Source organism: Sphaerodactylus townsendi, linkage group LG04 (genome assembly GCF_021028975.2).
Source record: "Sphaerodactylus townsendi isolate TG3544 linkage group LG04, MPM_Stown_v2.3, whole genome shotgun sequence".
NCBI classification, from domain to species: domain Eukaryota; kingdom Metazoa; phylum Chordata; class Lepidosauria; order Squamata; family Sphaerodactylidae; genus Sphaerodactylus; species Sphaerodactylus townsendi.
The window spans coordinates 148818120-148830900 of NC_059428.1; the positions used below are offsets into that span (position 1 = coordinate 148818120).

At 55.2% G+C, this 12781-nt stretch overlaps 1 protein-coding gene across 2 annotated transcripts in view; it reads right to left on the reverse strand.

The window, feature by feature from the left end:
- PRKCB (protein kinase C beta) overlaps nucleotides 1–12781 on the reverse strand; it is a 97442-nt gene that overhangs the window by 27793 nt on the left and 56868 nt on the right. For both annotated transcript variants that reach the window (XM_048495402.1, XM_048495403.1), the window contains exons 6-10: nucleotides 11245–11401; nucleotides 10011–10145; nucleotides 8084–8180; nucleotides 5816–5962; nucleotides 587–760 (exon numbers count right to left, since the gene is read on the reverse strand). In XM_048495402.1, coding sequence (XP_048351359.1) covers nucleotides 587–760; nucleotides 5816–5962; nucleotides 8084–8180; nucleotides 10011–10145; nucleotides 11245–11401 — 710 coding nt within the window. The remainder of the gene's footprint in view (nucleotides 1–586; nucleotides 761–5815; nucleotides 5963–8083; nucleotides 8181–10010; nucleotides 10146–11244; nucleotides 11402–12781) is intronic.

Genomic DNA, 12781 nt, shown 5'->3' on the forward strand with positions numbered 1-12781 from the left:
ATCAAATTGCTGGGCTGACATTTCGGTGTAATCCGCTGCGCTTCCATTGTAGACAGCCTCAAAGGGCCTTGCTGATTTCCGCTCCGGAAAGGCCTCCCTCTTATCAACACTCAGCCCCAAACGGCAGCTGAGTTCACCAGAGTCCTTGCGCAGGATTATTCATTTACCCCCACACAGAAATCCTTGGCTTGGGACTGCTGGCTCAGAACCAGGCTTCTCAGGCTGTGGGGTGAGGGGGGGAACACTCTGAAAGGGGGCTGCCCACCTTGCCCAGCAAAGCAGGGGGCCACATTGCCAGATACACTCCCAGTTTGCCCATCTGGTGGAAGGGAAGGCCAACAGCTGAGCTGGCACCCAAGAATGCTTGCTCAGAAGGACGTTATTCCGCGGAACCCCCTGGAAGGGGCACGGCTCTGGAGGCAGGAGACTGGCCCCATGGCTGGAGACCAGCCCCATCGTGGGGGGAGATCTCTGTCTCAGGGCCTGGCTGGCAGCTGCCTGGAAGAAAAGCCTCGCCCGTGGGGGAGGGGCGGACGTCGTAGCCGTGAGGACCGACTGGGGGTGGGGGGGTGGGGTCTGCGCTTACCATAGTCTGGAAGCACGAGTGCAGTTGCGTCAGGAAGGGGGGCTTGCCGGCCAGGGCCAGGACTCGTTTCTCCACCATGGTGCACTCCACGTCGTCATCTTGGATCACCACGTCCTTCTTCAGGATCTTCACGGCGTAGAGCTCATCTGTGCCTTTCCTTTCGGACAACATCACCTGGAGCAGAAGGCAGGGGTGGGGCGGCGACTGAGAATGGCGGGGCCTGATTCATTCACACTGTGCCCTGAACCCTGCGGGCCGAGCAGCAACGTGGGGGCTCCTTTCTTCAGGTCGTGGGGTGGGGGGTGGGGGAACAAGATCTCATAGGCCAGCCGTGAAATCTCTGTGGGACGGCTGAACACCACAGACCCACCAGCTCCCTTCCCCTCCCTGGGGCCTGGGCCGCTTGCAGGATCTGAACCCGGTGGCATTTGTAAAGGTTTCGAAACATTCACGTTTTTACACACATAATTGGGGTCAGGCCAAACTTCCAGGCAGTCAATATATCTGAGTCATTCTGAGCAGCACCTATCGTGCTCCAAGACGCCTGAATCACCTAAGAAGAAGAAGAGTTTGGATTTATATCCCCCTCTTTCTCTCCTGTAAGGAGACTCAAAGGGGCTTACAATCTCCTTTCCCTCCCCCCCCACCACAGCAAACATCCTGTGAGGTAGGTAGGACTGAGAGAGCTCCAAAGAACTGTGACTATCCCAAGGTCACCCAGCTGGCATGTGTTGGAGTGCACAGGCTAATCTAGTTCCCCAGATAAGCCTCCACAGATCAAGTGGCGGAGCAGGGAATCAAACCCAGTTCTCCAGATTATCACTGCAGAGTGAGGATCTGAACTGGCACCTCCCTGGTACCCGTTCTAACCATTAGGTGCCCTTGCCTGTCACGCAGCGGCGAGGCCAAGAGCTGCTACTGAACTGATCTCCCCTAAAGCAGGAGCCAGGAAAGAGCCTCTTTCCACCGGCACTCTTGGAGGACTCTGGAGGCCAGCCAGCGGGAGACAAGATGGAGCTACATGGACGCATCGTCTGAGTCTGGCCAGGCACTTTTGCACTGCTGGGAACGAAGGGGCAGGGCTGGATCTGAGCTGCCCGACAGACGGGGGGGGGGGGGGGGGCAGGATACCTCTGAAGGCCACACACAAGGGCAGATTTTTCCTTTCAGACCTTGTCAGGGAGCTTCTCGTAAGCCCCTGGACAACCAATGGAGGGAGCCAGATACCGAAGACCAGCGGATCAACCATCTTATCTATCCGGTGAGGGAGTTCTTGCCCTGAGGGCTGGCAACAGGGCCGCTCGTTCTGCCAGCCCGGCAAACCCAGAGCCTGGAGGCTGAAAGGGCTTCCTCTCGTGCCAAATGACTTGTCCTCCTGTTTTGAACGGCTTGTGGCGACCCGCCGATTTATTTATTACAATAAACTCAAGCTGCAGAGCTTCCTGCCAGCATAATTTTCTGTCATTAATCAAATAAAGCCGGAGGGAGGCCACTGAAGAACACCAGCAACACCCTGCCAATTATTAAGATATATGGCTTCAATATGCAGTGGGATTGCTTCTGAAATAAACAAAGCCCCCCCACCACTCACTCACTGAGTTAAAATCAACACGTTCCTGGGGAAAACGGATTCTTGCACAAGGCACCGGTGGCTCGGGAGGGGCTCTGGCCGCAACACACGTCTGCCCTGACAAGTGGGGCCTGCCCCCGGAGCTGCAGCGAAAAAGGACCCCGGGCCGCAATCCAGGCAGACTCCCTACAGCCCACCTGGCCTCCTTGAACTCAGGAGCTTCCCAATTCAGGCCTGGGCTTGACCTGGCCAAGATGAGGTCCTCCTCTGCTGGGTGCAACCCTGTGTCCAGGTCAGCCAGGACAAGCCAGGATGGGCAGCCACTCAACCCAAGGGAGGGCGACAGCCAGCGGGGACCACGCAGCAGAGGAAGCAGAGGCGGCCTCCAGGAAGCTCAGGCTCTGAGTCAAGGCAGGCAACACCTGGAGGTCAGAGTGAGGGTCTTCTGAAGTTTGGGGAGGAAAGGAGGACACCACCAGGTCCCACCTCAAACTCTGCATTTTGACTACTCAGCTCTCTAGCGGCACCTAGTGACCAAAAGCAAGCATTACAACAAATACCAAAAAAGAGGCAGAAATGCCCTTAGAAGGTCTCAGCGGAAAGAAAAAACCAATTTCAAAACAGGACCTGCGACACGGGCTTCAAAACCGGGGTAGAAACCAATGGAAGGAGCCGGATAGCTGCACGTCCTGTGCTCTACAGGAAAAGCTCAACTGGAAGTTTATGGGCAGGCAACCAAGGAAGGTCTGCACAAAACAGTTCTGAGAGGACCCAGGAGTGGGATCTAGCTCATTCAGTGACCTCCTCCCTAGAAAACTGGGGCGTGTTCTTCACCCCCACACTGTTGGGTTTGCCCCCCCGCCCCCCGTGACTCTGGCCACTAAGCACACCTGAGGAAGAAACCAGCCACATCCCCAGCAGCGCCACACACAAAATTGAACTCGATTACGTTTCAAGAACAAAACGGGCCCCAGAGAGCTTGTACGGCCGACTGTAAATAACTGTCTGCGCATCCCGTTTCTGCTTAGAGAATCCCTGTGGGGCCCTCAAGGGGACACCCCTCCCCAAAGACTGATGGGAAGCGCTGGGCCAGCTCTAGCGTACCATGCCCTGCCACAGCTGAGGAGGCGTCTGCTCCTACCTGGCGCTGCAGCAACACACGAGGCAGAGCAGTTTCCTGGTACACAAAACGAGAGAGGCGGAGGGGGAGGGGGAGAGAAAGGAAAGGAGGGGGGTCCTGGTTCCCCTTTCTCCGCCCCGGCTCATTGAGGCGGTAAATGTTCTCCATGCGGACTGCTGAAGTGTGCTGCCACACCAGCCACAAACCAAGCAATCTCACACAGCTGTAGTGAAAAAAGGAACAGCAGCCTGTGCCTTGAAAAGAAAATGCTCCGGCATCCAGAGGGAAGCGAGCACGCAGCAGCTGGTGCAGCCACACACACACACAGCCACCTCTGGACGCTTCCCCGCGGGAGGCGGGGGGCCCTCGGGCACGGGAGCGGTTGGATTTCCAGCCCGTGGATCAGAGCCCTGATGAAGCCCTGATGTGGCCAGGCAAGGCAGCTGCTGATGTGGCAAGACAAGCACGGCTTCTTGGTCACGGCTTTGTGTCCTGCCACATGTGACGAGGCAGCTGGCCCAGGCTTGGTGGCCCTTGGCTGGAAGCATCATCCAGGGTGTCCAGAGCCTCCCCAGAACGTGCCTGGGACTCAGACCCTTGCCTTCCCCTAAGCCGGATTCAGTTGAACCCTCCAGGACCTCGGCAGTGCCCAGAGGTTGAAGAGAGTCACACACACAAAAACCAACAAACCAGCCCTCCGGAAAGGTCAAAATGATCCCACACTGGTTTCTTTTGCCGTCCCAAGAGGGCCGCAGTTGGGCTTCGGTCCCCTTGCCTTTGGTCCAGTCCAAAGAGAAGCAGAGCCCCACCTCACAAGACAGCAGAGTCCTCTGCATCCAGTATGGCTGCCTGGGGCACTGGAAGGACTTCTGGATGCAACGGCGGCGAAATGGCCCGTTTGCTTGATCCTTGCTAGCATTTCTGGGACTGGGAGGCTTCAGAGCAACACAGCCAGTGATCCGCCTCCCCTCCTCTCCCCCCAGATTCTGGCATGGCTCTTCTAGATGTTCTGGAACAAAGGGAAGGGAATGCAAATCCAGCAGATGTAAACAGCCTGACTCCAGACTAAGCTTCTGTGTGTGTTGGCGGGGGGGGGGGGGGGGGGTCCATTTGATCAAGCTTTGATGCTTCAAAAAATCAATAAAGCTTTACCCTGAAACCCTGAGGATCCATCCAAATGTCTGCTGAATGAGAAATGTGTTTTCAGACCAGTTTACACAATCTGAGAAGAAAATGCACTTCTCCGCATCAAATATAAAAGCGCAGCCTGCACCTTTCCCCATCTAACTCTGCAATGAAAGAGGGTGAAAGCTTGCTTTAAAAAAAAAAGCTGAAAACTAGTGAACTGTGGCAATAGAACTTTATAACACTGCAGTGGTACAGCAAATGCCCAATTATTTCTAAAAGCCTCCCAATAGCCTTCTGGAGCTTGGTGCGGGGGAGGACGTGGCAGTCTCTGGAGCGTATGTGGTTAGTCCTGCCCAGCTGTGCACAGATCCAAAGATTTTTTGACTGCGGTTTCCCCAAAAAGATCATGCCAAAACTAGGGGTGGGAATGATGACAGCACACGGCATGCCAGGGCCCAGGCTGCCTCTGTTTTCTGCGTTTGGTACCTGCCTTCTATAAGAAGCCACCTCGCACTCCAAACCCTCCAGAACTCTGTTCATTAGCCAGCCCCCTGCCCCCGCCCCCCTCATGGAGTTGCTGGCCACAGCCCCGATTTAGAGTCCGTACTCTCTGGACTCTTTTCTTTCTGTGCCAATGACAGAGTGAATGAGAGGACGAACCTGCCGTGGGCAAAGTCACGTCACAGTTCTCCCCAGCCCCTGGAGCGGGCTTGGAGGCCGACAGGCACATTCACTCCCTGGTTTAGTGGCTGGAGGGCTTTGATTCCAGCACCGGCATTTCTGAGAGGCAGAAGTAAACAAAAGTGGCACATCTCGGCGGAGAGTATGAAGTCCACCCACTGATACTGCCAGGCCAGCTTCCCTAAGAAGAGACCTTCCCCAGCCCCTTCACCCTTTCAGCCTGTTGTGCTGGTGCCTCTCCGATGAGCGGCAAACCCAGAAATGCATGTTTCTGCCACAGTGAGCACCTTAACAACTCGATGTGTTACGTGTTGTGGAGGGGAGCGGGGAGAGAGAGACGTCTTTCTGCAGGACAGGTCTCTGCAATTAAGCACGAGGATCTGACCTTTGGAGGGAACAGCAGATGCTTTGGGCCGAATCGTTCTTGGCTGTTGGCTGCAGGGCTTTGCCGATGACAGGGTTTGCTTTTCAAGTCAAGTCAAAACACAAGCACGGGCGCAGCCAGGGGGGCTTCCAGCAGCTGGGGCACATGACTCTCCAAACACCCACCTGCTGCAACCTCGGTGGCAACTGGAGGCCCCAGGGTCAGGCAGACACACCAAGAGGCAGCGGGAACACTCTCCTGCTTGGAATCTGAACCCACAACACAGAGCAACACGGCACACTCACCGCCCCCCCCCCCCATCTGCAAGCAACACAGCTGCCCCTCCCCTCCTTCCCCGCTCTGCACCTTCCCAAAGCTGCCCTTGCCGAGCACCATCAGGAAATTGAAGTCGGACAGCTTCATGCGATCGCGGTTCCCATTGTTGTCAAATTTGGAGATGGCGTTCAGTGTCTTCTCTTCCGCCGCCTTGGACCCGGGACCGATCCTGGCTCTCTAAGATGGGAAGCAAATTAAAAGGTCAGGAAGAGATAAGGAAACCTTGCCTGAGGGATTCGAACAGTTTCCTGCACTTCGGACCCACTGCTGGGCAAAACCAAGAAAGGTCTTCTCAAGCCCTCGTGGGGCTGAGTAAAGCTAACAAGCGTGGGGGGGGGGGGGCTGAGGAGGGACTGGAACTCAGTGCTCCCAGCTCCTAGTCTGACAGTCTTGCCGCCAGACACCCTGGGTGTCCAGACGCGACTCTGACTATTCACTGGCTGCGAAAAGGGAACGGGTTCCCCATATCGACACAGGGTTCCTTCCCCAGCAGCCTGGCCCCCATTCCAATTATATCAATATCTTGTCCTCATCTGTGCTAATTAGATTAATGGATGTGGCCACATGCAGTTCAGACAAAACTGATCAATGAATCCCATGATCCTGGGGCCTTAAAAAAAGAATAAACGGGGAAGTTCTTCCCGGATGGGGCCCCAAAAGTCTCTCTCCTGCCAAAGCCTCCCAAGCCTGGCAGAGAGCTGAGAGCCTTCGGGAGTTTTGGGGCGGCCACAGCTGCCTTTCTGAGGAAGGGAGAGAGAAGGCCCTCACACACCGAAGGGATTGCTCCTTCGCCCCTCCTCCCCAGATCTGTCCCCACTGGCAAATACACCCTTCCCACACCCCTGGAAGTCAGTGGCTGATAAAAATTGGGCATGGAGGGCTCTGCCAAGAGCAGATGGCGGTTTGTGTGGGGAGAGCCATTTGCTGCATTAAAGGCCTCTGAATTAAAGAGGGAGCAGCAGTCGTGCAGAGCGTGGCAGGGAGGCTCATTAAGATGTGGAGCAGGTAGCCCCAGGACCGCTCTCCCAGCGGCTATGGCCAATCTGAGCCCAGGACGCCCAGCCAACAGCCCACGGACAGGAACGGGGCTCTCCCTCCCTCCCTCCCTCCCTCCCTCCCTCCCTCCTGTCCTGCCTCTGCTCTTCTGCATTAAGCCAGACTCGAGGGTTAGAGACATCTGGGTTTATTGAGAAACTGTGATGGTCACACAACGGGCAACTGCCGGGGCTGGCAACCAAAACGTTTAGCAAAGAAATATCAGGTTGAGCTGAGCGCCCCCCCCCCCCCGCACAACCACACACACGCACAACCACACGCACGCACGCACGCACGCACGCACACCCCCAGGTCAGAAGAAGAGATGTCAGCATTCACAGGCTCTGAAATCAGATTTCAGCAAAGGGCACCCAGCGAGAGCTACCAGGTGCCAATCTTTTCCAGCAGCATGGCAAGGCTACAGGGCAGGCCCCCCACCCACCCCGCATGGCCCTCCCCCCTACCACATACTGAAGCTGCGTTGCCCCAGGGGAACTTGGGGGCTGCATTTTTGTGGGGCAGAGGACACCCAGGGGGCTCCAGGGATGCTCAGCACCCTTTTCTCCCCCAATCCTTAGTGCCCAGTATCATTTGGAGGATGCAAGAGGAGTCCAATGAAGTCCACATCTCCATGAGCCAGAGCTCCGAGGGCGCTTTGGCAGAGGCCCTCTGGGACCGTGTGGTTGCCAGGGAAGACTCAGCCAGTGGCCACACAGCCCTTGTCCTCTGGATATTCCGGCCCCATCTGGGTCTCCTTGTCTGGGTCTCCAAAGCCCAGACACGCTTTTCTGCCCCAGGCCCCAGGGGAGGATTCCTCTTTGGCTCTTCCGCGCCCCTTTTGCCTGGCACCTCTGCCTTTTTTACTGCAGTCTCCAGCCCCACTCCAGGTCCTGCGCCCTCTTTTGCTGGTCTTCCCAACTGCAGCCTCCCTCGTCTGGCCTGCCCTCTCAACCCACATCTCCTCTCTGCCAGGACACTGTCCTTCCCATGCCCAGGGGGCTGGACTTCCACCCCAGTTCGCATCTCCCCTCTCTCACACTCAGATGCTGCACTGCCTTTTGTCAGCTCATAGCAAGAAAGTTTGTAACTACTCTGTGATGTCACAGCAATTCAGCCAATGGGTAAAAAGGGCTTGGAAATCAGAGGGGCATTTTGAAGGGGGGGCTCTCCGATGGGAGGCATCATAACCAGGGGAGGGGGCCTGTGTGCTTTACGGAGAGGATGGGGCTGGGGGGGCTCCTGCCAAAGCGGCCGGCTGCTCACCTCAAACTTCTGCCGGAGCTCTTCGTTGCCTTCCTCTCCTTCAGGGGGGACAGGGACGTTAAAGTATTCGCCTTCTTCCTGGCTCAACAGCTTAAACCTAGACAGAGGAGAGCAGGTGAACCCCCCCCACCAGAGTCCGAAACCCCAACGCAAGGATGACCAGTGCAGCTGTACTGAGCGCCTGCCTCAAGTCTGACGTGGCCTCGGCGTTCACCTCCGCTCTGGGGGTGAGGGAAGGACTAAACTCTGCAAGGAGCCACCGGATCTGTGAAGGCTGGCAAAGAAGGTCATGGGGCTTGTCAGACCCACAAAAAGGAGTGCCGCTGGATCCAGGCATCTGGGCTCAGGAGAGGAGTCTCTGCTGGGTGGTCAGAGCAAAGGATCTGGCAATGGGGGCCCCAGACCCAGCTCCTGGCCTCCAAAATGTGGCCACTGCAAGGGAGTAGCTGTGAGAGGCTACGTGCCTTCTGACCCCAAAGACACCCCCCCCCCCAGACTAGGCCCGAGTGCGCCACGGCAGCCCCAAAGGGAGAGCCCCGGGCAACACCCCGGACTCCACGTGGGAGACCTGCAGGCTGTTCAGGAGCTGCGAAGCCAAGCCTCAGCCCGACCACAAACAACTGCCCATTACGGGGGACGGCAGAGTGGCCGCCTGCTCCACAGGCCATGGCCCAGTTCTGTCAAAGAGATCTCCACGGCAGACGGGAGCGCCAAATGAGCAAGACACAGCCCCCCGCGGAGGAGGCCTCCTGAAGACCCTTCTCCTGGACCCTTCTCCACCCCCCCTGTCCCAAATGTGCCTGAGCCCCGCCCCCTTCTCCTCTCAGAAGGGGTTATTTAGCCAGACCCCGAGACAAGGACAATTCCTTAGGGCGTCACTCACTGCTGTTTAAAAAGGCCACAAAGGAGCCAGCCGTGGAGGTGCTTTTTAATGCACAATAATGTCCCCAACGGAGCCCAGCAGGAGGCAGCTCCACGGGGGCGGGGGGGGGGGGGGGGAGCGAAAAAGCATAAAGTCTGCGTGGAAAGCAGCTTTCCTTCTGGGCGGAGAGAAGAGCGGCTCTCTCAAGTCAGAGGCGGGGGGTGGGGAGCACCTGCCCCAGAGGGCAGCAGCCGGGCTCTCCAAGGGCACTGTTCTGCCTCAGGGAACAGGGCAGGGCCTGAATTCCTTGCGACTTCAGAGGTTGGCCCAGATGGGTTCATTTTGCAGTCAGTCCAGGGTATCTTTGCAGGGATTGGGCTGTGCCCCGTCATGGGATTTTGGCTGAAACCCCTTTGGAGGCAAAGGTCCCAGGAGCCCCCGCAGAGCCGGCCCTTTCCGACTGTGACGGTGGGCAGGTCTGGCCTCTCATCTGCCAGGGCTGCTGTGCTAGCTAAGACCGAATGACGGAATCACCGCTATGCCCAGGAGCGAAGGGGCCAGTCCTCTCGCGCTCCAGCCTGGGAAGTTGGTGGGCTGACGGGAATCATCTGAGGTCCAGGACTGGGCAACCTTTTATCTCCATGCCGGGACTACTGGCATTGCTTATCGCTCCCCATTCATTTCCACACCCCCATTCATATGTGGGGTTTCATTTCCTAGGGAGTGAGCACATGGTCTGACCTGAAGAAGAAGAGCTTGGAATGATACCCCACTTTCCTCAACCATAAGGAGTCTCAAAGGGGCTTACAAATGCCTTTCCCTTCCCCCCACCTCACAACACAGGCACCCTGTGAGGTAGGTGGGGCTGAGAGAAGAACTGAAGAACCGTGACTGGCCCAAGGTCACCCAGCAGGCTTCATGGGAAGGAGCAGGGAAACAAACCCAATTCACCAGATTTGAGTCCACCACTCATGTGGAGGAGAATCAAACCCTGTTCTCCAGATTACAGTCTGCCGCTCTTAACACCACACCACGGCACCATCTGCGGGTTCAACTGTCCCTTACCAGCCATCCACACCGGCCTTCTGCAGCTCCGAGATCCCAAAGGAGAGAGACCCCATAAAATCATTCCTGCTGGTCAGGTCCCAGTCCCAAATCTCCACAGACAACCGCCGGTCCTTGTCAGACTCTTTCAGCTGACTGGAGAAAGCAAAAAGGGGAGGGGTGGCGAGAGCAGATATCTCAGAAGGCATTTCTGCCTGCAAATGCAACGCGGGCATTCGATCAATAAATGACTACAAAACGAAGCCACCCTCTCCAACAGCAAAGAGCTCAGCTAATGCTTAATTTCCTGACAGACTCCCTTTTGCGGGGGGGGGGAGGGGGGAGGGAGAGAGACATTGAAATGCAGGGCTTTGATCAAGGGTGGCTGAGGTGCGGAAAAAGAGAGACACAGTTGCTACTCCTTGAAATCCGCTTAGCGCTTCTCCCTGATTAAAGCCCATCATCGTTTAAATGGCACGGATTCAAGGGAAGCGCAGCTCCCGCCAGGGAGGGCAGGAGGCAGGGGGTTATCTGCCCAGTGCAGAGGGGGTGGAAGCCCCTCACCGAAGCAGCAGCCCAGGCCGGAGGGGCAGCGGCGCACAGGCGACCCCCCGCACCAACGGGCAGGCTGCTTCTTACCTGACCTAGAGGCAATTCCTACATTTTATATTTATGAATATGAATATTATTGCTTACATGCTAGATATTTTGAGCCCGCAAAGAAACGACAAGGTCAGGCACCCCCTGTCAGCCAACTAACTCGATATTTTTCATTTCCGACCTAAGAATCTGCATAAGTTTGAGTGTCGGGTGTTTGCTGCTAGGAATAGTACTAATCGGACAAAGGCTGACAGTGGAAACCGAGAGACAAGCCCTGCGTATCTGCACAGGGTTTTGAAATTGTCCATGTGCTACAGTGGAGGCTGAGGATAAGTCCCACACAACGGTAGTTCATGCTGCAACTTCAGAGGACTGTTTTGTGTATACAGTAGCAATGTATTCCATGTTTTCGTAAGATATTCAGTCTTGTGGACTGGCAGCCTTGATTGGTGCAAACTGCTCCAGCCTAACTTTTGTTGCACTCACCTGCCCTCCCGCCCCACCCCGCCCTGCCCCGCCCTGCAATATGGTGGCCACGGGAGGAGCAGCTGCAGCCCTGGTGCCAGAATCGGCAGTCCCACCTGACCCCTCTTCCAAGGTGCCTCTTGGGAGAGGAAAGAGCCCCCCCGTCCCAGGTCGCGCCTGCAACACTCACAATTTAAACGTCTCGTTCCACTCTGGGTTCAGCGAGCATTTGATGGTTTTTGTCTTCTGTTTGCTTTCGCTTTTCGGGTCAGGGATGAGCTTGAGCTTCACGTAGGGGTCTGACAAGCCGTTGGGATCCATGGGGACCAGGTTTTTAGCATCTCGTACTGGAAAGGGAAGAGGGAAAGGTCAGCCGGGGGAAGCCCCAGTGCCAACTGCCCCGCCCGTGTCATGTTGACAAGAGAAGGGTCTCACGCCAACTTTCGCTGACCACTGGGGATCAGGCCAGTACAGAAGAGTGCCCAGGAGCACAAAACAGAGATTTCTCTTCTACAGTAAAGCAGGGGTGGAGAGCTGCAAATATTGGCTACCCTGGAATGTGTGCTCAAAGCACATTCTTTATTGTTTTGATTTTGACTGTCAAAGATAAAATCTCCTCATCGGTCACGTATCAAACTCAAAATGCCAGCGATGCAGATGCATTTCATTTCTCCCAAACGGGAACCCAAAGGGGCTTGCAGCCCCTCTCCTCCGTTTTATCATCACAATAACTCTGTGAGGTAGGTGAGGCTGACCCCACCTCGCCCAGCAAGCTTCCGTGGCGGCAGTTAGGGTTAGGGTTTATCCAATATGTGTGTTTAATGACCCCTCCGCAGAATTCTTGCAACAAGTTTGCAAACAACATTTGCAAAGTTTGCAAACAACATTTGCAAACAGCGGCAACAATTACTTCAGCAAAAAAGCTTAATCAGTAAAAACCAGTTAAGAAACAAATGGGCATGAAATTTCAGTCCATCCAACAGCAGAATTCGAACCCTCTTCCTTAGTTCCTGTCTGGAGGTGGAAACAAAGGCCAGATGGAGCCAAACCCTTGGACAAGCAACATGGATACCCCCTAATTTTTACGGCTTGTCTGAGGAAGAGTTTTGTGTGACTCAAAAGCTGGCTCTTTGGTGAACACTAACAATGTTAGTGGGCTCCGTTGGGGAGTGAGGAGGTCGGGTTTTTATCACCATCTGTCTTATGTTTTAAATTGTTCCTGGTTATAGTTTTATTGGGTAGTAGATTATGGGTTTTAATACTATTTTAACTTATTATGTTATGTTATTCTATTTTTGTTGTTCGCTGCCATGAGCCCTTCGAGGGAGGACGGTCTATACATTTAAAGTATAAACAAACAAACAAACAAACAAATATTGTCCTGAGGTCCCAATGGCTAGACAAAAAGGTGTGAACAGGGAAGAACTCTGCTCTGCTCTCAAGTTCACATGTCTTACTGGGTTGTTTCCAGCTGCCCCCCTAAGCCCTCTACAATGATATATATTGTTTTCCTTGGAAAGCGTTGCAGGATGGCTCTGGCATCCCTGAGGGCAATCACCTCTCTCTTGCTTACAAATTAAAATAATGATTTTGCATGAGAAGATATTTCCAGCCATTGTTCTCCACTGACAAAAGCAAACCTGATTGCTTCAAGCAGTGAAACAATCTTTTTCTAGAACTGTGTTACAATAAATCTACTGATACTACAGATAACGGGAGGAGGGGGC